General features: G+C 38.0%; 2 protein-coding genes across 3 annotated transcripts in view; one reads left to right on the top strand and one right to left on the bottom strand.

The window, feature by feature from the left end:
* CYFIP1 (cytoplasmic FMR1 interacting protein 1) overlaps positions 1-25,264 on the bottom strand; it is a 108,804-nt gene that overhangs the window by 17,717 nt on the left and 65,823 nt on the right. For both annotated transcript variants that reach the window (XM_056555868.1, XM_056555867.1), the window contains exons 17-25: positions 22,831-22,987; positions 22,345-22,441; positions 22,113-22,189; positions 21,925-22,033; positions 20,007-20,126; positions 16,934-17,133; positions 15,354-15,441; positions 4,953-5,096; positions 3,578-3,668 (exon numbers count right to left, since the gene is read on the bottom strand). In XM_056555868.1, the coding sequence (XP_056411843.1) occupies positions 3,578-3,668; positions 4,953-5,096; positions 15,354-15,441; positions 16,934-17,133; positions 20,007-20,126; positions 21,925-22,033; positions 22,113-22,189; positions 22,345-22,441; positions 22,831-22,987 (1,083 nt within the window). The remainder of the gene's footprint in view (positions 1-3,577; positions 3,669-4,952; positions 5,097-15,353; positions 15,442-16,933; positions 17,134-20,006; positions 20,127-21,924; positions 22,034-22,112; positions 22,190-22,344; positions 22,442-22,830; positions 22,988-25,264) is intronic.
* Positions 7,324-13,718, top strand: FNDC9 (fibronectin type III domain containing 9). The gene is made up of 2 exons (XM_056555872.1): positions 7,324-7,695; positions 9,586-13,718. The coding sequence occupies exon 2, from the start codon at positions 9,623-9,625 to the stop codon at positions 10,295-10,297; it is 675 nt and encodes a 224-aa protein (XP_056411847.1). The 5' UTR covers positions 7,324-7,695; positions 9,586-9,622; the 3' UTR covers positions 10,298-13,718.

Below are 25,264 nucleotides of genomic sequence, written 5' to 3'. Positions count from 1 at the left end.
GTGTTTTTTTCACATTTTCTGTTAATTTAAGGCACTATACATTCTCCATCAAACTTTACAAATGGCGCTGTGTATTTGGGCATGAAGCATCCAAGTGGCATCCGCCATACCTAGGTTCTGCTGTCCGATAATGGGTTACTAGATGTTGTCTTGCTCTAAGTTGTGTGCTGTACTCCACTCTAGCAGTTCTTGGCATTAAAGGGGTACTCCGGTGGAATTTTTTCTTTTTTTTTTTATCAACTGGTGCCAGAAAGTTAAACAAATTTGTAAACTACTTCTATAAAAAAAATCTTTACCCTTCCAGTACTTTTTAGCAGCTGTATGCTACAGAGGAAATTATTTTTTGTCTTGTCCACAGTGCTCGCTGCTGACACCTGATGCCTGCATCAGGAACTGTCCAGAGCAGGAGAAAATCCCCATAGCAAACCTCTCCTGCTCTGGACAGTTCCTGACACGGACAGAGGTGTCAGCAGAGAGCACTGTGGTCAGACATAAGAGAAATTCAAAAAGAAAAGAATTTCCTCTGTAGCATACAGCTGCTAAAAAGTACTGGAAGGGTAAAGATTTTTTAATAGAATTAAAGGGGTTATCCAGGAAAAACAACTTTGTTTTATATATCAACTGGCTCCAGAAAGTTAAACAGATTTGTAAATTACTTCTATTAAAAAATCTTAATCCTTTCAGTACTTATGAGCTTCTGAAGTTAAGGTTGTTCTTTTCTGTCTAAGTGCTCTCTGATGACACGTGTCTCGGGAAACGCCCAGTTTAGAAGAGGTTTGCTATGGGGATTTGCTTCTAAACTGGGCGTTTCCCGAGACACGTGTCATCAGAGAGCACTTAGAAAAAAACAACCATAACTTCAGAAGCTCATAAATACTGAAAGGATTAAGATTTTTTTTTATAGAAGTAATTTACAAATCTGTTTAACTTTCTGGAGCCAGTTGATATATAAAAAAAAGTTTTTTTCCTGGATAACCCCTTTAAGGATGGTATTGGTATTCTGCCTGTGTATAGTGGTTCAGTCATTGAAATCCAAATCCATGTATGTGAACAGTCGTAGCGTGAATGATGCTCTCTCTGGTGTTAAACTAAGAGTTGGCCAAATAAAAAAGTAAGTAGTGTTGCACAGAAAATTTGGGTGGGCTACATGTTTCTGTACAGATAAAATACTATTATTACTTAGTGTCATCATTAGCCCCTTCCCTCTCAGGCCATATTTCATTTATGCACTATTGTTTTTTCCTCCTCACCTTCTAAAAATCATAACACTTTAAATTTTCCACCTACAGGCCCATATGAGGGCTTGTTTTTTGCACCACCAATTTTATTTCGTAATGACATAAATCATTTTACCACAAAATCTACAGCGAAACCAGAATAATAATATTTGTGGGGCAAAATTGAAAAAAAAAAAAAAAAATGTTGTAACTTTTGGGGGCTTTTGTTTCTACGCCGTTCACTTTTCAGTAAAAATGACACCTTTATTCTGTAGGTCCATATGGTCACAAGGATACTTGATTTATATAGGTTTTATTTTATTTTACTACTTTAAAAAAAAATTATATCTACATGCACCAAAATTTGTATATTTAAAATTGTCCACTTCTGACCCCTGACTTTTATTTTTCCGTATATAGGGATGAATGAGTGTGTATTCATTTTTTGCGCCATGATCTGAACTTTTGGAACTAATGGAGACCATTTTTATTTTGATGGCACCCTTTCATCGTGCTTTATTCTTTTTTTTCTAGTATATATAGTGACCAAAAATATGCATTTCTGGTCATTAGAATTTTTTAAGCTTGCCCCTTTGACAGTGTGTTTTAATTAACATTATATTTTAATAGTTCAGACATTTACGTACGCAGCAATACCACACATGTTTAGTGCCTTTTTTTACATTTTTTTTTATTAGAAAAATTGGAAAAGGGAGGTGATTTAAACTACTAGGGAAGAGGTTAATGCATATTTACGTTTTTATTTTTTATACACTTTTTTTAGTCCTCATAGCGGGCTATAACATGCACTCTTTAGATTGCATACACTGATCAATGCTTCTCCATAGGAGAGCATTGATCAGTGTTATGGTTGTTCCATTGCTTCAGCCTAGCATAGCTGAACGGAAGGCTCAGCTGATCGGGTTGCCATGGCAGTCTCGATCAGCCCACTGAGCTAGCCGGGAACACGATTTACCGTCTAAAGAGTTAACGCTGGACATCAGCCCGATCGGCAATGTCCGGCATTAGCCGTGGGTTCTGCTTGCTGATGAGCGCTCAGCAGGAGCCCGCAGTGGACGTACATATACGTAAGGGGTTAAGTTAATAGTTCCACTTTAAGATTATATATGGAAATTAGAAAAGAATATTTAGACTTTTTTTTTATTTTTTTTATTAAGAATCAGCAGAAGTCTAAACATCCTTCCTATACAATAAGTAAACGCTCCAGTTTTCCACTTGATCATTGTATAGATTGTTCCACCCACCAGCATTCTCTGGAAGAATAGTCAGTGACATTCTGTTTTGTTCAGTGCTGCACTAAAACCATGCCGACATGAAGGTTAATGCTGTGCTATTTTGAGAAGCAGCACAATATGACAGGCAGCTCAATAAGGAGAAGAAGCAGAAATGTGAAACGAAAATTATTTACCCAAAAGCCTTCTAAATGAATGTTCTCAACAGGCTTCAAAGAAACAAATTCTGATGAAACAATTGTGACATGCATATGAGGCAGCAATTTAAGTGATGTCCAATATGCTAGTTCTGCGCTTTTTGATGCAAATGCTCAGCTGCATTCCTATTATTCCAAGCCACAGGGCATTAGACACAATTTTAATACAATTAATGTTGTTAATACGCAATTCTGAAACAAAAAAGATTGTCTATTTAACAAAAAAAAAAAAACAATTAGGAGTGTAGAAGAAGGAACCCCTATGAGCAGTTTATGGTTCAGGGGCCCTTTAGAACAATATGAAACTGTGGAATGACTGATGATCACTGGCGGTGCAGTCATAAGCCGGTATTAATACAATAGCAATACTGATCATCTCAAGATCACATTCCCCATAAGTGCATAAAATGCAGTCATACATACAATGCTAGATATACTGGGAATGTTTAGTAAATCCATAAGTTAATGTGCCCCAACTTACAACTACTGGAAAGACCTATCAACAAGGAAAATGCAAAGCCAATACATTTTACCAACAACTGAAAAGATTTCAAGTAACTGGTTCAGATTATTTGGTGTCAAAGATTCCAAACTACTATTACTGGCCATATAGGATGAGAAATAATGACAGGTATGATTACTTTTCACCAGCATTCACATCCTCAAGATACTTCTCACCTTTTCTGTGCTTTAATGTCTATGTAGAAGTGCACATTACAATCTGCTATTTCTCATCGGAATACTTTAGCTCTAATTTGTATGAGAAACTGGCCTTTAATGTTGCCAATTATGTCTCCAAATAATGCAGAATTCTGCATGCACAACATTTTCATTATGATAAACATATAAACAGGAACACAATGTTCTCATCTGAACTGAGCCTTCCTGAAAAAATTACAAGAGAACAAACCTGGGGAACCATATTCATGTCTGGGCAGCCTGCAGATCTTCGGCATCACTTCCATCAGTGTGTTCACATACTGGAGAATGGTACCTTGCAACTATAAAACCATTGTTAGATAGATTTTTATGCATGGGTAATAAAAAAGAATAATCTATCCAGCTAATACAATACAGTTTCTCCTTATTGCAGCTGTTTATTGCATTTATAGATATAGATTTTTTTTATTTGTCTAAATGGTATACATGTTTTCCAACTTCAATGTGACTTGGAGTGTGTGGGACCTGAAATGTACTACTGAAGTTTGGAATGTGACTGAAACAATACAAGTAATGAAATTGTGCAGTAGAAACTCACAATAAAATGTGACTACTGGAACAGAGCAGACAAAAAGTATAACTGGTATTACAAACAAGAAACTCTATAGTATATCTTTTAAGAGAAAATATTTCCTTTGCCAACTATTAGGCTCCACCCCTATCTTTTATCGCTAAGGAGAATTTCTAGATCAAAAGGAATCTTTCAGAGATTAGCAACACTGCCAATAGAAGTCTATAGAGAGGAGAGGACTGCAAGTTTGTAGTCTCATTCCAGTGTTTGATTCACAGCTTACATTGCTCAGGACTGCTCTATAAATGTCCTCCATGCTGTTACTAATTCTAAGTATTTGCTACAGAGAGGTAGGAAAGCTGGATCTTTTATTTGTGTATCCGGTCTATGAAAAAGATTCTAGCAGCTAGTCTCCACTTTGACTCAGACCTCAGCAAGCTGGAGTATTGGTAAGGGCTGGTACTCTCAAAGATGCGCTTGTTGGACCTTTCTAAATGAACTCCCAAACTTGCTGCCAATAAAGACAGTTTATTCAAGTAGTAGTACAAGAAAAAAGCCTGCATCTTTAAAAAATACCAATATTTTGATCCAGGACAAATAATGACATGGCCTGATCTTAACCCTATAGAAAACTTTTGGCCACTCTTTAAATTGTTAGATTTACAGTGGAGGAAAACAGTACACCCCTGTGAACAGTGTCTGGAAGGCTGTGGAACATTTTGCTACAAATACTGGGTAGGGGCTGTGGAGGTCGTGACGTCATGGTCAGGCCCCCTCAATGTAATTCTATGGGAGGGGGCGTGGCAGCCGCCACGCCCCCTCCCATAGACTTACATTTAGGGGGCCTGACCATGACATCATGACCTCCGGAGCCCCCACCCAGTGTTTTTAACAAAATGTTCCGAATGCTGGGGCAGTGCAGTACCCCTTTAAAGCTGAGTGCTCGGCTAAGTGCTGCTCTTCCCAATTTTCTGCAGGTGATGGGCTTCATAGATTGACATATTACTGTTACTAGACTCCTATAATAAGAGATAATATGTATCAAACTACTCACCAGGCTTTTTACAACTTTCAGCAATTCCTCCATCACTACGGCAATACCTTGATATCCTAGAAGACGGCAAATCACTTTAAAGTGTGGGGGACCTACAAAGTGTCTGTAGTAGCTGAAAATACTGTTATATGCCAGGTTTAGGTTCTGTGAAGACAGAAAAAAAGGTTTTGCTGACTTACAGACAAGTTTCCATTTAAGAGGTTCAACTATAAATTGGTAAAGTGTCCTCTGGGGATGGCAAATGGGTGACAAACCATAAAGAGAGTAATATCACATTTTTTTTTATGACAGAACATATAAAACACAGTCTATTGCTGTGGCTAGTACTCATGTGAACAGTCTGTTGCAAAATGGCTGTTGGGTTTCACATTGTTTAGTTTCTGCCATAATCTTTTTCTCAGAATCAATAAAAGCTTATCTCAGCTAATATTTCGACCACATACTCCACTCTCTCTCTCCTCCAAAATGTTTGTATATTTACACAAATACAGGCACGATTTACAGCAGGACGTTGCCATTTGTATACTTGCACTATATGACATGGGATGAGCAGTTACATGTGCCATGTTTTCTTCCATTTCTAATGAACTCTTAATACAGCAGATGCTGTACAGATTAAGCATGACCCTGTTCTGAAAGACGGCTCTGGCAAACTGAGCTCTGATTGGATTTAATTAAAAGCCTCAACCATGTCTAATCAAACTTCAGCACAAGAAGGGACGAGTGGGAGGAAGGCAGAGGGTCTTGGCCGCCTCACTTCTTATGAACTTTAATTTCATCCAAAAGGAGTGGTTAAAAACATCCATCCAACCAATCCACCGCTAAATGCTGTACTATAAATACAGATTTATTGATATGTAAGCTAATGTAAGGCTATTGGAAATTGATTCTGTATATGGTCTATAGCAAAATTAGCTTTTAGCGCATGATTAATTTACACAAGTATCAAATGTATATATTAATTGTAAATACAAATGCAGTGTGAACCTAGCCTCATATGTACGGGGCATTTGACCCACCTTCTCCCCACAACTATTTCCACTATCTATACTTGCACAATATTCAGCTTCTTTTTCTTCTGACACATCTGGTATCAAAGACACAGCAGATATTCATAACCAATGCACCCAGAGAACCTAATTTTGTCGGCACCTGTTTTCTTGGTTGTCCATTATGATTGTTTCTAAAGCACATGGTCAAGAAGCCCTTATGAAACATTGATGACAGATCACATGACACACCCACAAAATTAGACAGAATCCATAGAGTACCCTTATTCGGGCCAGTGGCGAATTAAGACATTTTAAGAGACGTCCTTTGCAGTAATTACATCTTTTAGAAATATGACAATATGATACACTGAGCTTAAGGGCGCTGTTCATAGACTTTAGTGACCCCACCATTTTCTCTGACCTCTCCCAACAGAACTCCAGATGTTAAAATTAGTAAGCCTTATCCTGTTGGCTACCACAGAAGACATCTCCATGTTCCTGCGACAGATCCTGTGAGGGGCAGCTCCTAGTGACATTATCATTGTCTGGCATGTACAGTAGCAAAAATCACTTTACTGCAGCTGCCAAAGTACAAGAGTAACTGAGGCAGTGGAACCAAGCTACTGAGCCTGTGTGACCAACAGCACTCACCACAGTAGGTGGACATATGGAGTGGGACACAAAGACGCTGTTCTCCTCTGCTGTATGCAAAATAAAAAAAAACTTGCACACTGACTGGTATCTAGTAAAAAAAAAATCTAATAAATCTTATTAGAGAGCAATACTTTTTCTCCCTCTTCATATCTGCGCCTCCTCAACTCATCATTTGCACTGAGAAATGGCTAAAAGTCAACTTGAGAGAGGAGCAGATTGTCAGCTCACTGGGGTATTAAGTTGCATGCTGCCAATAAAATTCTATGGAAAGAGAAAGGAAGTGAAGGAGTTAGCGGCAGAGTGAAACAGGAAAAAAAAAAAAAAAAAAAAGAGACAGCTGCAGCTTTCACTATGCAACACTGATGTATAATGCCCTCCATGCTGAAGCTGCTGTTTCTGATGGTGTGCTACAGATACTGGGTAGCTTCTCTTCTGTGTGTGTGTGCAGTGTATAGGTTATATCCTAGCTGCTAGCTCAGGGTTGATTGAAATTTAGGGAGAGAGTCACCATATATAAGTAATATAAAGAAAAAGGGCTACAAGTTTGTAGAAATATTAGTGGCCGTTTAACACACTAACAAAAAAATGTACAATAATGCAGACAATCTTCTGTGTAGCTTGAAACATAAATAGTGTGTGTCAGTTCTTATTGGTTATTAAATGGTCACCGTGTTTCAAACATGTAACAGCTAGATTGTGACTCTCCGTTCATAATCTCAAAGGGGGGGAGAGACAGTTCTAGAGTTCAGTGCTCTTACTAAAGGAGAGGACATAAGGCGATGTGAGAGACGAGCAGAAGAGGGGGGAGGGTTAAAAGAAAAAAAAAATCTTTTTATGTCTTTTAAAAACCAAGGCAACAGAGCACTCAGGGAATATGCACTCACATGTGAATTCATGCAGCAGAGACAAAGGAGTCATTTCACCAGCGTCCCTGGAGAACGGGAACACAAGTGACGGGCACAGGGAGCTGGCAGACTGAGGAATGCAGGAACTGATAAGCCACAGGTGCAAATCACATCAAATATATTACAGCGAGCAGTGAAATCATAGACATCCATTCTGCAGAAGACAACTTCACTTCTGGCAGCACATCCAAGGTAGGCAAATACTTTTAAACTTGGACGGTGACATTTTAAAAAGGATTTTGCATCTCATAAATACTGATATATTCCTGATATGTTATCGTGTTGTCATTTTAATCTACTCATATGTAGTCATTCGTTTCATCTAAATCTACAGAGATTAAATGTGCTGAGCTGTCTGCATTGGGCATAATGAGTTACATAGATAAATATGACCTCTTTGTGCAATAATGTAGTCGCCAGCGCACAGACCAAATGGACTACCTGGTCTTTGTGACATGATGTCCATGTGCGGAAAGAATAATTGGAGTATCCTCTGAAAATCTTATGAGCATATGATAGACTATGCTTGAATTCATTAAAACAGAATAATAACATATTACAACTGTTTTATGATGGTTTTTCAACACACACACACATATTATATATATATATATATATATATATATATATATATATATATATATATATATATATATATATACTGGACAGCTATGCCTGTAAATAATGAAGCTGATGCCCTTCCAGTTTAGCCTTCTATGCAGTTGTCTGAACGTAACTTTGTCTCCGACATAACCATGTGGAATCTGGGGAGAATACTTAATGCATTACTTGAGCTTTATCAATTTACGTTAAAGGGGTACTCTGGGGTAAAAAAATATGTTATCAAATCAACTGGTGCAAGAAAGTTAAACAGATTTGTAAATCACTTCTATTTAATAATATTAATCCTTCCAGTACATATCAGCTGTTGTATGCTCCACAGTAAGTTCTTTTCTTTTTGAATGTCTTTTCAGTCTGACCACAGTGCTCTCTGCTGACACCTCTGTCCGTGTCAGGAACTGTCCAGAGCAGGAGAGGTTTGCTATGGGGATATTATTCTAATCTGGATAGTTCCTGACACAGACAAGGGTGTCAGCAGAGAGCACTGTTAGAAAAGAAATTCACACATTTCTTTGTTTTATACAGCAGCTAATAAGTACTGGAAGGATTAAGATTTTTTTAATAGAATTTACAAATCTGTTTAACTTTCAGGCACCAATTGATTTGAAAACATTTGTTTTCTACTTGTTTCCACCGGAGTTCCCCTGTAAGTATAACGGATCTATTTATACAATGCTGAAATAAGATGTGGTTCTCAAACAGTAGAAATGTATGTTCAAAGAATATTATGAAAGCAATATGTCAAAGCCCAAACAAATAATAAATAGGCTGGCTTCACACTTAGTATTTTGATCAGTCCTTTTTTCCAAAACTAGGAGTCTGTCCAAAATACAGAAAAAGATGGAAATCTTTCCATTTTAGACTTTCTCTTTGTTTGCTCCACTTTAGGTTTTGACTATAAAAACTGATCAAAATACTGTGTGAACCCAGCCTAATCATTTTAATATTAAATGTGTGTTTTCTTCAGATTTTTTTTGAAAATAAATTGAATTGTAGGGGAATTAAATAGTACATTTTGGTGGCAGTTTTAGACAATTGACATGGAAAGTGAAATGTGAAATATATTTACAATAATGTACATGTGAAATGGGCCAAATATCTGAAGCTCAAAGAAAAAATACAGCCCAATCTTATTTGGCCAGGATAATGTGGCAATGTTGAATCCACCATAACCCTGGTATTTAGAGGAACTTTCAGGATTGCAGTCTATATTCTTGAACAGGAACTGCAGTGTGTTAAATAAATGACTTTATAAGCTCATGCACACTGGAAGATTACAACTCTAAAAACAGATAACACAGAGCAAGGAATTGTGTGTTAATATATAAATTATCCACAGGTCTTGGACAGGGGTTCTCATTATACTGCTAACTGTGTGAAATATTAGATGTGACTTTTATACTTCAAAGGACTATTTAAAGCAGAAGGTTTGTTAACATACAAATACGTTTTATTTTTTAGATTTTGATTGGTGGTGAAAACAATCTAGAACACTACCATGGTGATCTCTGTCCAGAATATCACCGCTAACACAGCAATGGTTATCTGGCCAACAATTCCTAGCTGTGCTGACAGCTTCTACAGTATCATGTACCAGTCTAACTGGAACACAATGATGTCTGGATACTCCAGAGAACACTTTCAAAGACAAGAGAGAATTCCAGCCAGCCGGACATTCTATATTGTTGAAAACCTTACCCCTCTTACAACATATATCCTGTGTGTGACCTGTCAGTCAGCCAACCCGTCCAGTGACCAATGCAAAATCTTCCATACCGCCGCACAAGATCCGTCATCAGTCAGTAGCAAGAAAAAGGATCTAGCTTTAGGCATCTGGCTTACTAGCAGTATCATACTCCTTATTATAGCCTGCATCCTTCTATATGGGTGCCTGCATATATGGTGGCGAAAGCGTCAAGAGCGTGCAAGAGCACAGAATGCAGAAAGCAATGACAGAGACAAAAGGCAAGCCTGGGTAAAAGATGAAAAATCAGCTGAGAATTTTGAAAAACCAGGCCTTCTACCAGTAAATGAGAACAAGAAGGAAGATAAAAGCACAGATGGGAGCCACGTGGCCCCTATTATGACAGATCCATTAACTGCTGAGGAAACCAACAGCCTTACTCCTAATGATCATGAAGATGGAGCTGCACAACCAACTGCAGAGGAATGATCTTGTTGTAGTACCCTGTACCATACTATAAACCTATATGTACACAATGGAGAAAAGCATTGCATGTCGGTATGTATGCTGCACAAACCAGAGTATTAGATTATGTTCATAACATTTATTCCATTTTTAGTTTTACTGTAAACTTTTTAATGGTATATATTATAGTCAGGACTAAGGGGTTAGAAATATGCAGTACTCAAATGGAACTACTTAATGAGCAAAAGACAATAAAAAAAACATACAAAAGCAGTTTATATAGCAACAGAAGTGGAGTTTATACATTTGTAAAGAGCTTATAAAACAAACAGATCGGTACACCATGGAATACTCTAGACAATGCCCAAATACTGCAAATAACTAAACTACTATTCCAAAGAAGATGGCCTCAAAATAAAGAGCAACATTAGCTTCACTAGTAAATTGTCATAAGATGACAATGATAAAAATGATGGGTATTTCTTCTTACAGTTAAAGGGATTTCCATCTTAGATACATAAATGTTTAAAACAATCTAAATTTCAACAATAAAAAGTACAATAAAAATATAAATTACACTGTTATTTATCTTTGTAAAGACTTATCAGTCTCCTGTCCTCTCTCCTAAACCTAAATCATAAGATGAAATAGCAGAATAGTGAAAGTATCACACACAGAAAGACAGCATCAGCTTATAGTAAGTGTTACATCTAATACTATTGCTGGATTCACAGCTTAAACTGCTCAGTACTGCTCTATAATTCCTACAACTTGCAGCTTCTGATGGTGTTCTTTATAAATAGCAGCAGGATCTCCTATTCTATGGGGGAGATTTATGAAAAAAATGTGTAGAGGAAGAGTGGTGCATTTGCCCATAGCAACCAGATTGCTTGCTTCTTTTTTCGCCTTTTTAAAAATGAAAGCAGCTATTTGATTGGTTGCTATTAGCAACTGCACCCCTCTTCTCACACACCGGTTTTCATAAATCTCCCCCCTATATGTGTACAGTGAAAATGGATTGGTGACCTATCCTCAGGAGAGACCATTAATAGCTGCTTCCTGTGATGCCAACACCTGGCCCCCTAACCAATCATCTGTTTGGCACAGCTACTGGACACATATTTAAACAATGTATGGAGCTGAAAACCTTGGCTCTATACATTGTGCAGTAACAGTGTTGGGTTACTAGAGCTTAGCTCTTGTTCACTTTAACGAATGCTGAACTGGAGTAAGCCAGTGCAGCCATTACACAATCTACGGAGCCAAGGCTTCAAGCATCATACATTTTTTACATCGAGGGGTCGCTGCTGTGCTGAACAGATGATCAGCAGGGGTCCTAAGGATCTGCAATTTTCTCTGGGAAAACCTATTTATGGACACCTTTGCACTGAATTTCTTTTATTGTTAATTTTTTTCATGAATGCAAAATAAAATGCTAAATTGGCTTCATTAAAGAATTTTCATAAAAAATTTGCTGCTCAGAGAAAAAAAAAAAAAGATAAATAAAAAAATCGGTTTAATGGACAGTCTGCTCTCTAAGTGTTAGAAATGGCAATGTATGGGGCGATTGCTCCACTGGCTTTATGTTCAGAAGGTGTTACTATGGCGAAACATGCCTTAAAAATGAAAAATTAAGTTAGTTGATACATGTGTATGTATTTAAGAAACTGAATCTGGGATTTAAGTATGAAAAAGTTTTTATGTGTGTATGTGGAGAGTTCCAGGAAACTAACAGAAACCAACAACATTTACACAGACATGGAGAAGGAGCACTGGAAAGAGATCAGACAGGACATACCCAAACCTTCACTTTACATTTTGGTTGACTTTTATATTTCATAATGTGACTTGCAATGTTATCTTTCGGCAGTATATGCTGGATTTATTTAGCTATATAAAATAGTAGGTGCATGATACAGCACAAAGGCACACAATTTCATGCAGTTCATACAGTATTACATGCCATAATGAAATGCAGTAAATAGACTGCTATCTACCCAGACCCTGACCCAATAAGATACTTGCTTCTAGCATGCTGTTTAGGTGCATAAAAAAGAGGGGTATTGAGTATTGATGCAATGCAGATACTGTATAAGGTTGAGGAATTTAGAACGGTCATGTCAGAGCTGTAATGGAAGCCATATTTGTTATCAAAATTCTATTTGTTACCCGTACAAAAGGAGATATATACATATTTGTATCTGCCTAAAAAAAAAAGCTGGTTATACAGTATTGCACAAAGAAAGTCCAAAAGGCATAATTATTACAATTAAAGTCACAATAGACTTTGGAGATACTGGCTCAGATTTATCAATCGGTCTGGGGAAAAAAAAAAAATCTTGATTTTTGTCTCATTTTGAGAAACAAAAGCTGAGCTGGTTGTCATTTGTTCAAGGCAAAAATCTGAATTCTTTTTTTTTTTTATCTCGGACAGACTGATAAATTTGGACCTATATGTAACAAGATATTCGTATACCACTACTCAATCTGCATTAATAGGTCCGGTCCCTACTAGAATATCTAGTTTATGGTCTCTTGTGACTGACTGATTTATCCTTAGGATTTTGTTCTTTTCTATTTGACAATTGTTTGCCTATATAACTGCAGAAAAGCAAATGCAGCAAACCCAATGTTGAATAATTAAAATGCGGAAGGATCGTAAAGGCTGCTGGCTATATATTTTCAAGATTCACTGGCCACATTGAAAACTGGATATGGGTTTTGTGCAAATGAATAAAATAAAAATTAGTACACCAGCAGCCTCTATGTTATAAATGCGGTAGATAATAGATTCCTGTGACTGGTAATGAATACCATTATCACTTGTACTTCTGCGCTATGAAAACTATGCATCTGACTCGCCATTTAAGAAAGACCTTGTCCTCTACATGAACTGGCACCAACACTTATATGGTGTTGTGAATATATAAACTCCCTGTAGTTATCTATAACATTTATCCTTGCTCTTTGCTTTGTCAATGTGTTTATTTGTGCTTGTTTAGAAAGATCAGATTAAGATTTAGTTTGATAATCTCTGCTCAATCTAGTATCTATACGCACATAATGTTCCATAAGAACAGAGTTTTACTCCATAATCGGCTGCCAAGTTGAACTATAAACTCTTTAATGATGGGATTAAAGGAAGCCATTAGCTGTGGAGCAAGCTGAAGATTCCGGCACATTTGCAACAATAAACAATCACTGATCATTTCTACAAATCAGACCCTTGAGAACCATTCCAAGGATTAGAGGGTTGCCTGTCTGTGGGTTGTGTGTGATCCTGCAATCTGAACTCAGACAGCCCTTTAATGTTTAATATTTTCTTGTCTTGAGTTCACTTGGACTTTTAAATTATAGATCACTTCATAGACCCCATTCACTATTATATATACTTTAAGCTTTTTATGTAGTGCATTTCTGTACCAAATAAAAATGTCAAATTCGATTCACCAATGTGTATTTTTTTTGTGTAAATATTCAAAGATACAGAAAACAATTATCAACACTGTAAAATACTGGAAAAGGGAAGCATTTCATTTAAATGGGCACTGTCAGACACAAAAACTTTTGAAATGTTGTAAAGCATGTATAACCAATAGGTTTTGCAATTGCTTTTATTAGAAAAGTATTTCATACTGAAAAAGCCAGTCAAACAACTGAACCCCCAACCCCCCCCTTGGACACATACTAGTCCTGCTGTGTCCATGTGTCATCACCTATGTCATGGACACTTCCTTGATTGACAGCTGTGAGCGCAGGGCTCACAGCTGGAGGAAAAATCCTCCCACTGTCAGTTTGAGTCCCGCAAAGGGAGGGGGCGGAGACCTGCACAGTGAGGACACGCCCTCTCCCTTTGAGAGGAATTCAGACTAGTGAGCTAAATTAAAAGTGTAATAAAAAAATAAATAAAAGGTGCTAGAAACATAAAAATTAGATACACATGGCCAGTATTAGGTACTGAGTGATATGTTAAAAAAAAATATTTTTTGTTGAATCTGACGGGTACGCTTTTAAGTGTACCTGTCATTTGCAAAGACCTTTTATATAATGTAAATTATGTAATATGAATATTTGTAATGTACATTGGTTAAAAAATGTGCATATATTAGGATGAAAAAATGCTGTCTTGTCCCTGCAGCTATTGCCTGTGTATCTCTGTGCAGAGACAAAATACAGGTGGGTGGGTCAAGCGGGACTCTATGCAGGCTTCTGACTTCTCAATCAGCCTGCTGTGTGAGCTGGGGGCATGTCATAGAGCCTCAGTGCACAGGGCCCTGCTTGTCCGCTCACACTTTCTGTATCTTGTCTCTGCACAGAGATACACAGGCAAAGCTGCAGGGACAGGACTGCATTTTTTCACTCAAAAGTATACACATTTTTTAACCAATGTAGATTACAAATATACATAAAATGGCATTATCTACATTAGAAAAAAAGCTTTTGCAAATGACAGAGCCCATTTAGGATAGATGCTGGCCAAACTCTTGTTTTCACCAACAGCTATTTTCATGAGTTTCCCCCCAAAAAACATGCACGCCCACGCATTGATGTTTAGTTGAAAATGAGAAGGAAGTCATGCTGCAACCTAACACCTAATGCAGTGTTCATCTTTGGTAGGCGTTGGGGCATGGTGGAATAAATGATTAGACGTGTTGAACTCAAATACCCTTGAACTTGCATAGTCCAGACAGCCGAACATGGAAGCTGTAGTGCTGTCAACAGCTAATACCAGTGGTAATGATTGACATATATGGGTGATGTAAAGCAAGCGGCACACTGTATATTCCCATCCTCAATATAGAAACAAGCCTGCCTCACCTCCTAACTACAGCTATGACACTGGCATCATGATGTATATGCCACCAAATTTTCTTCTTTTTGGTGTTTACTTGAAGCTTACTTAAGACTGCACCGCAGTTGTGTTTATTTTTTTTTTTTGCTCCAGTGAGGTGCGGTTTTGCTTGCGTTGAGGTTCACAATTTACAGAATGTGTAATGATGCCACCCATGTATCCTCTTGTGTCTAGTGCCCAAACTGAGAATGATTTATGTCTCGTGCACAGACTTGTGGAAGTACTTACTTTAGAGCCATACAGATACTGTGGCTGGGCGTTCGGTTGCTTGTCACGCTGAAATTCCTGAGAAAAAGGTAGAACTGTTCGAACAAACCTGGATAAGAGAAATGAGGACACTAATAAGAAATGGCTTATTAAGTTCTGCTACATTCTGTTTGAGATTTAAAGTGCATGCTTTTTGTACTTTCAATAATCTCATTAAAATCCTAAACTATGACAGTTTAAGGGGAATCGGTCATGCTAAACCGGCCATCCTATCTGCAGACAATATATTTTAGCGGGATAAATTCATGTAATCTCTGCTCTGTCTGGGCTAACTAGTCATGTTGGCGGTCCAACTCAGTGATTGACAGCTCTTTCTATATGCACACTTCTAAGCAGATAGTTGTTACTTCGTGATTGACAACTATAATGTTTCATCTTTTATTTAACCACTTTACATCTCAAGATAGTTGACAGTTACCTGTGTCTTTGACAGCGGGCTTAGCCAGAGAGGAGGCAGGGACAGTAATACACTGTACTTCCCACATGCTGTATACACAGTGCTCAATTAGCTCTGTGTATACAGCTCAGTAGGAAGGAATACTGAATATTGGCTAGGTGATCATATGATTGCTGATGCAGCTGATCTGCAGGAGCTGCTGGGTCTTAAAATACATAGATCAGCTTTACAGAGTGTGTCAGAAGCTGCATTTGTATTTACAGGGGAAATCAGAAAATGTAAAACTGCGTTTCAGTGACAAAATGCCCAAAATGTATGAAAGTGAACAAATAACTGAAACAAAATGAATATGAAAATAAAACAAAACGGTCCAAACTATGCCCTTAGCCCTGCCCCTATAAAGAAGGGGATACATTTAAAAAGCTTAACTTAGAGTCACTTTGTAGTAGTTCTTAAAAAAAAAAAAAAACAAATAAAAAATATTTGAACAACAAAGAAAAGACACTTTATAGCTTTAAATCTGCATGTACTGAAAATCTGAAAATGTGTCTGGATAAGAAATGTAATTCTAAGCACTCTTTAACCTTGCCTTAGGCCCCCTTCACATCTATCAGTTGTCCGGCATTGTTTCCCTCCGGCGTGCACCGGAGAAAAACTGATGGGACAGTTCACAATCATCCAGCATCTCAGTTTGAACACGTCGGACTGTCACCAGCAAAAAGATGCATTCCCCAGTCTGGCATTCAGCAATAATGGATGCCGGATGCTTAACAACTGATGCACAATGTAATCAGTTGTAGCATCAGTTGTGCTGAGTTTTAAGCTGCGTTAACGCCAGACATATGAGAACCCAGCCTTAGTAGTGATAAAGCTGACTCAGGATCCTAAAATAATCTGACCGAGAATATACAGCTAAACTTTTTTCAAAATTGCATTGAAAAATGGTCTTGCTTGGTGTCGTCTGCTCAAAGAAAATGACCACTTTATTCAGTTCATGGTGGACTGAAAATCTGTCACACAAAATCTGGTCTGCATAAGGGACTGGTCTTTTTAAGAAGTTTTAGTTTATAGATTAAAAGATACATTGGGTTGAAGACAGAAATATTCTGACGTCAAATATAAATTGATAAAAAGCAATGTGTACCTGTAGGTAGAACCGTTATAGCAATAGTTGGGGAGGAAATCATAGTTTAGCTCCCAAAACACATGCAAAGTGATCCTTCCATAGGGGGCAGAAACATTATGATTGGCTTCTCGGAACATGGCATCATAACTGTCCAAGGTCAGGTATTTGCTCAGCAACTTATGAGTCATTTGGTTCACCTCAAGAAGGCCTTCTAGCTCCTAGGGTGTAAAGAGGCAGTAGATGCATTTAGTACAGAAACAATGCTAATAACTCACAAAGACAAAACACGGACAGACCAAAACACACTAAATACAATTTTTATTCTTGCAATTGCTCAGGTGAATTAACTGTACTGTTGAAACTGGTTTTTCATCTATAGGGTAAGGTCACACGGAACGGATCCGAAGCATATTTTACACTGCTGATCCACCAATGACAGACCCTACAGTGTGTCTCTCCCATGACAACTGGAGCCACACTGTAGCGTCCTGTCATCGGCGGATCCGCAGCGTCTTTTACTGTTCAGTGTGACCCTACTCATACAGATTATAAAGTATATGATCAGTTTTAAATAAGCACAGATTTTAGAAGCAGTAAGGCCCATATGTGAACATCTTAGTGTGGAATGTTGAGGTACCATTTCATACACTTAGATATTAGACCAGTGTTTCCCAACCAGGGTGCCTCCAGCTGTTGCAAAACTACAACTCCCAGCATGCCCGGACAGCCTTTGGCTGTCCGGGCATGCTGGGAGTTGTAGTTTTGGAACAGCTGGAGGCACCCTGGTTGGGAAACACTGTATTAGACTCATTTGTCAGCTGTATATTATGTTCAGAGCTGCAGACATGGGAAGATAGCTTATAGTACAAATAAAACCTCTCTAACCGGATGGCTGTTTGCAAAGTTATAAAGTCATGTTCCTCTTATAAAGCTCAAGTGTGGTAGAGGCTGAGCTGAGTTGCAGCATGCATGTCTTCTTCCTCCCACATCGCTTCCTGCCCTGCACCATTAATGTACATGGTTTAGTTTCCAACACTGAGCCCTGTAAAAATCAAGCAGAGCAGGGAAGGGTGAGGGAGGAAAAAAGCAAGCATGCAGCAGCTCAGATCACCTTTTTAATACTTGAGCTTGGAGGAAAAACACGATTTTATAACTTTGCGAACAGTCATCAGCTAACAGACACGTATCATTTGTTTTAGCTCCTTATTAGCTATTTACCCATGTCTGAAGCTATGAGCACAATACAGAAATTACAATTTTCTTTTAAAACATCTTACATTTTAGAATTGTGTACTGGACATTTACTAAACATTGTTACAAAGAGGTTGAATTCCACATGAAGTTACACATTAGAAGTAAATCTAAATCTATAACAACTGGCTACTAAAGTTAAGCAACTACTACAATCAGATAGGCCAAGGCAAAAAGAAAACCCTACTGCTGCCCTTGATTTTTTATTTTAGCTTCCCCTTTGACGCCACCTTTATTGGTGAATAAATGTAAGCCACACACTTGCTACATGTCTAAAATAACACACAAACCCATTCAAAGCGGACTTAAAATTCCAAACATCTTAAAAACAAATACAACCAAATGGCCAAGGCATGGTAAGACCTAAGGGTTGCATTACAGCTAAAGCAGCTGTAGAAACAACTGTTATGTAACTTTATATCATCCTTCCTGCTGGACTATATATGTTGTGAATGTGTCACTTATTTATGGCCTAGGGAATAATACAAGTTCACATTCAGAAATCAGGCTCTGAATATATGGACAGCAAATGCATAAAAAATAAATAAATAAAAAAAAAAAAGGGACAATCCTGCCTCTCTGTAAGACAGTATCTACCACAATAATCCAAAAACAGCTGGTCTTTTCAAGGTTTGTGCGTAAGCATACCTACAATGCTCCATTACCTTCTAGTTACATGAAGGTCAGAAAAATCTGGTGACCTCTTTCTTTAAGTAAAAGCCCATTTCATCTACATGTATCACAACATTTGTTACCTTTTAGCATTGCTACTTTTATTTTTTAATGATTAGATTCACATCAATTACTGGCTGAGCAGAAAAAGTGGTTGTCCCTTTGCCTTTGTCGGGGGTGTTATATCTCTTTGCCTACACTAGTATTTCCCAAACAGGGTGCCTCCAGCTGTTGCAAAACTACAACTCCCAGCAGACCTGGACAGCCGAAGGCACCCTGGTTGGGAAACACTGGCCTACACAATCTTTATAAAAAGCATATGTAGTACAGCTAGGTGTTCATCCCTGTGTGAAGAGTAATATGTAGATGCACTTTCATTCACAAAGTTCCATTAAGAAAACACATGACAGCTGTGTTCAGAGAAGGAAAGTAAAATAGTTGATTTTTACTGTGAACTAAAAGAATACGGTCGATGCTCTCATCTGTCATCTGTCAGTTCGCTGTCATAAAGGGGTACTCCCGCCCCTAGACATCTTATCCCCTATCCAAGGCATAGGGGATAAGATGTCTGATCGCAGGGGTCCCACCGCTGGGGACCCCCATGATCTCGGCTGCGGCATCCCAGACATCCGGTATATGGAGTGAACTTCCCTCCATGCTGGATCACTGGCGATGCGGAGAGGAGGCTCGTGACTTCACGGCCACGCACCCTCAATGCAAGTCTATGGTAGGGGGCATGGCCGTGACGTCACGAGCCTCTGGTGCTGCACCCGACGCTCTAAACGAATGCCGGGTGCAGCAGGGAGATTGTGGGGGTCCCCAGTGGCGCGACCGCCACGATCAGACATCTTATCCCCTATCCTTTGGATAGGGGATAAGATGTCTAGGGGTGGAGAACCCCTTCAACATACTGCATCTCCCTAAATATGGGGCATTGGCATCACAGGTCATAAGATGATATTATCTTTAGTGCAAAAGCAATAATCCTGAATTTTTACTGAAAATTGTCTAATCTAAAAGTGTTTTTCATATTATCTATGTTGCTTCCTGGATAGATTGTGTCAGATAATGTCTATATTCTGCTAGTACTAACTTTCACCAGCAAGGACTAATATCTCAAACCTATTCTATCTAAACTTCGTTCTTGTGGACAGAAGATGATACTTACCACTATGGATGTAAGATCTTCACTTTCAAATCGTCCAATTGCCAGTTCCAGAGATTTATACATAGCTGCAGTAATTCTCTGAGTGATCAACCGGTTAAGATCAATAGATCTTCCCAAGAGCTAAAACCAGTAAACATAAAGTAAGGTCACTACTGCTTACCATATAACATGATCTACATATATTATGTGGAAAGAACACATTATTAAAACACAATTTTCTTGGCCTAAATAATAGAAGGCAAACTTTTCCAGTCGACTTCCATTATTTCTCCATACTTGAGTGGAGCTGGAACATTGCAAGTGTATATAAAGTTTTTTTTACTTGAAGTGTTGACTTGATTTTCATAAATTTTTTCCTTAATTTTGTTCACACAGAAAGAACGTGCAACAGCTTTCCGCTCCTGACTTGAGCAGCAATAATCTGCAGCGTATTCCAGTAGCAGTAAAGTGGTTGAAATATGTAGAAAGTTTTTTTTTTCTTTTAAGAACTTTGCATTATTATCATTCCTTTTATTTAAACATTGACAGCTTGGATTGCCATTCTTCTTGTTAATGGGCCATTTCCCTACAAGCTCTGAGTTAGTCTAGGTTCACACTAAGTAATTTCCATCTGGAATTCTGCTTTTGGATTTTGCTGCACAATGAACACTTTTAGTGGCAGATATTCTGCCTGAATTCTGGCACCAAAGGAATGAGTCTGCTCATTGTTGGGCAGAATCTGCACCAAAGACATTGCCATTTGTTAAGATGGCAAAGTCCATGCTTGTCCTATAGCCAACTGATTCAGTCAGCGCTGGGTGCACTCAGAATCTTCGGATGGAAATTCCATAGTGTGAACCTAGCCTTAAATTGCATAGCAGTGTTTCCCAACCAGTGTGCCACCAACAATTGCAAAACTACAACTCCCAGCATGACTGGACAGCCAAAGGCTGTCTGTGCACGCTGGGAGTTATAGTTTTGTAACTGCTGGAGTCACACTGGTTGGGAAACACTGCTGTAAAGGGGGACACCTACTGACAAAAAAGCATAGCAGAGCTGTCAAGGTTTTGATACAGTTCCAGGAGGAATAATAGAAAAACAGCACAATGCAGAGGTCTAAAAAGCTGCTACAGAATCTTATTTAATAAGGAGTACAAAGTATTTCCTGAAACCAACATGCCAGTATTGCCGATGGCTTCTCTTCCTTTATAACAAAAAAAAAAAGTACATTTAACAAACAGAAAAACTAAAAAAGGGGGAAAATCCCATTGTACAAAATGTAACATCTCTTAAGCTCTAAAAGGTACAAGAGATCACAGCTGGGTTATTGTAAGAGCAGATTAACACTGATGTTATTACATTTTCTGCTATTTGTCCAGGCATCCAGCTGTGCTTTCTCCCATGTTTTAACAGATTTCCACTCTTTAATGAAATTTTTTTAAAGTAATGGTCATCGATAAAGGACAATTTCAGACTGCCTAGCATGCAAATAAAAGACATGTACTTATTTTCCCACCATGTCATTATAGCATCCCACGGTGATGCTTCATGTAAAATGATAGCTAGCAATGGACAGCTTCACGTTTTTAAACACATCATGAATGTATTGCTTAACACATCCCACCAGTTATGTAAGAGATCAAAAGTTGCCTTCTAAAAGTTAAATCTTTCATTGCAAGACTAACTGGATAGGCAGTTCTGGACTCAAGGCTGTTGATAGCTTCTCCAGAAAAGCTCATAGTGTATAATGCATAGGAACCTGGAGCTCTGATCTACAATATACCACGGGGGATTATTTTAGCATTCCTGTCGATATAAGAATCATTATAAACTTATTAAAACTCTTCAAACAAACTTAGTTTTACTAGAAATCTCAAACACACACTAATACTACAAAGCACAATGGTAAGTGGGCGTAAATCTTTGTCTAAATACAAACCTGAACGTGGCGCTGCTTCAGTAACGTATCATAACGGTTAGATGTTGGTTGCGTAATACTGACTCCCTGATTTTTACAATCTGCTCGAAGCCTCTTGTCCAAAAGTAAACTGCAAAAAAAAAAAAAAAAGTCAGCACCCGGATCAACAAATATGAGGTGGCAATCAAGTAAAATGGTGAAGTACATACCTTCCAGCTACAACTTTATAATGGGCAAAGATTTGGTCCGCAAGTTTGTACACAAATTGGTCAAAGCATAGGTTAACCTATGGGAAATTTAAGGATAATTAAAGTTATTAGCTGAATGAAGTCCATCCTATAATAATAGTGGTATATCAGAACATTTGTTAATCTGAAGTTTGGCTTTAAAAAAAAGAATGCCTGTGGTACTGATTGACAGACTGTAAAAAGGATCACTTACTTCAGCTTCAATCTCATCGTAGAGGAACTGTTTCTTAAACTTTGTGAGGGCATAGTGTGCACTGTCATTGTACAGATCCAGAGAGTAAAGAACGTACCTAGAAGAACAACCAAGAGACTCAAAGAGATTTGAAGTTACACTGGTAATAAAAATGCTAAAACTAATAACATCAGCTTCATTACCAATGGTAGTGATACTATGCTGGCGCAGTCTACTACTGTGCAGACAATAAGGACTCTTTCACATGTAAAATTTTGCCCAATATTATTAATCAATATTTGTAGCCAAGAGCAGGAGTATTTTTTTTTTTTTTTTGAATGATCGTTTCACTCCTGATTTTGGCTGTAAAAATTAACCAACTCCTACCACATGAGACAATTGACAATAATAACTGTTGGCTACCTACAATTTCATGGAAGGTGCAACCCAAATGGACCAGAAAGTAAAGAATATAGTACAGGAAGGAAGTACAACTTGTATCCTTACTCCATCATTGATGCTTCTTTTGTCTCTAGAATGTGATCAGTCAAAATCCAAGGCATGGACATCTCAATAGGGAACTGAATTCTACGACCCATGGTGAGCTCCAAGAAAAACTCTCTGAACCACAGCTGGGACAGATCACAGCACTGCTGTAAGGTTTCTTTAGGAAAAAGCAGACAGACATTGTATTAGCCACCCCCAGTCTAGCAATGGCATATATACTAGCACAGGCTGCAAAGCAAGAAGTGAACAGGTACAGATTGCTATTGCCTTAACATACAACAGGAGAGATCAATACAAGCCAGTGCAAGAAAAGAGCACAATCTCTTAAAATGCAATTTTAAACATCCATTCAAGGACCATTCACTACCAAGGAGAATTTCGTCAGGGATTCCACATTAGAATAAACACAGTAAAAAAGTAGTAAGGTGGAGTTGTGCAAATTCTGTGTCGCCCTCACAAAGATTAGCTCCATGAAGTGGTGCTTATCGGCATCCAGACAAGGGCCCAGGCAAAAAAGAAGGTAAACCCGACCATCCACACATACAACCCATGCAAACTACAAAAAAAAAAAAAAAAAAACATTCCTGCGTCCCCAGAGCATTGATCAGCTTTCAGCTCAAGCTGACTTTATTGACCTTTCAAGGGAAATGCTTGTTCATATACAGAAATTGGTACAAGGAGGCTTAATGGTTGACCTGCTTTAGTCTACTGTGCCAGCGTTGGTGTGTGTCAGTGGCCTTCCACGCCTTAATGATCACTTTCCTGGCACAAAAGGTTAAAACACGGAAGACGAAGGTATCCAGAACACCCAATAAGCAAACTTGAGGAGCTACAACTCTAGAGAATGCAGATCTTTGGGGTGTTAAAAGGTAACCAAACTAAATTTGGAGGGTAGAAGAATCACAGGATAGCATCTAGATTGCAAAAAAAAGGACTGAGGAAGGAGCATGGTGCAGTTATGAAAGACACAATCTTAAGTCAGTCACAGGTGCTCACTTTTCATTGTCAGACACAGCAACCCAATAGGGGACATTTATCAAAGCATTAAGTAGATTATTTTTTGCTTAAAATTGTCGCAAAAAAGTCGCAAGTGCGACTACTCTCTTTTTTCTGCGACTTTTTGATTGTGCAGTGTCCTAAGCAAAAAATAAAAATATTGCTTACCAAAGCAAAAAGGGATTTTTGACTTGCAGTGGTCAGAGATTTATCTAGTGCGAAAGTCACTAAAGAGTCGCATGGCATGAAAAAAAACTTACTAAATTTACACCAGCTCAGACATGGAGCAGAAAAAGCCACTACCTAAGCAAAAAAAAAAAAAAAAAATTGCTTATGTGAAAGAAATTTATCAAAAGGCTGAAAGCAGTTGATAAATAAGTCGCACATAAGCAAAAAAATTGTAAGAAAAAAATAACTAAAAAGAGGAATACCTAAGCAAATATTGATAAATGTCCCCCAATGCGTCTTCAGAAAGTAGGCATATGACACATCTACAATACACAGAGTTTTATGTTTTGTCAATATGGAGAGGTATATTGCAGATGTGGAAAGGTGTACTCATCACATGCTGATAAAAAATAGTCAACACAGAATTCAACAAGCGCTCGACAGACCCTGGCAACTCCCATAAAACTAATGAAAAATAAATCCATACAATGTCAGAAAACAAAACTAAATATAAAATATATAAGTTACTTAATACTTATAAATAATAATTATAACGGAACAGTGACAAATTCACTTTAAGATATAGGAGGTCTTCTGTCCAGTGTACTACATGTAACATATTGACGATGTGGTATATAGAGGACATTCATATCAGATCCTTTTTTGAGATTTGCTTTAATGGCAACTAACATCATAAATTATTAAACAAAGAAAACAGATGTTATCAGTGAAGTATTCATCAGGACCCAAAGCAATGGTCACCATTTCCTGAAAGATATTTTAATAGGGCAAATGCAGCACTGTACAAAGTTTTAGTCTAAAGTTGAAATAACAGTGCCGACTAAATCTTAGTCCATTGTAAACCAGAGAAAAAAAACATACATAGGGATTTATTTCCCTTAATACTGAGCAGCCTACTAAATTGTCACTAGGGTATGTCAGATTCAACAGTGAAAGGTACAGCTTGAATGCCATTAGCATACAACCTGCAAAAGTCTAGGAACCGGATTCCTTTGACTGTTTCCCATTGTGGGGGCCTAAAGTGAATGTCCATGTGAATGTGATGAGTGCTCTAACAGTTTAATCTCATCCCAGTATACCAACCCACCTGTACAATCCCATTCCTACAAATGACATAGCCCCCCCCCCTTCAGATTAAATGTGCATACGTCAGAATCTTTGACTTTATGAAGTTGACATACAAGCATCACATTGAACATGAAAATGAGGGCAAATTTGTGGGTTTGACATTTTTTCGTCATTCCATAAC

Source organism: Hyla sarda, chromosome 2 (assembly GCF_029499605.1).
Source record: "Hyla sarda isolate aHylSar1 chromosome 2, aHylSar1.hap1, whole genome shotgun sequence".
Taxonomy (NCBI): domain Eukaryota; kingdom Metazoa; phylum Chordata; class Amphibia; order Anura; family Hylidae; genus Hyla; species Hyla sarda.
The sequence above is the reverse complement of the archived record's forward strand: the minus strand, read 5'-3'. Positions and strand labels throughout refer to the sequence as shown.

Coding starts and splice junctions, on each gene's coding strand:
- FNDC9 (XM_056555872.1), top strand. CDS start 9,623: ATGGTGATCTCTGTCCAGAATATCACCGCTAACACAGCAATGGTTATC.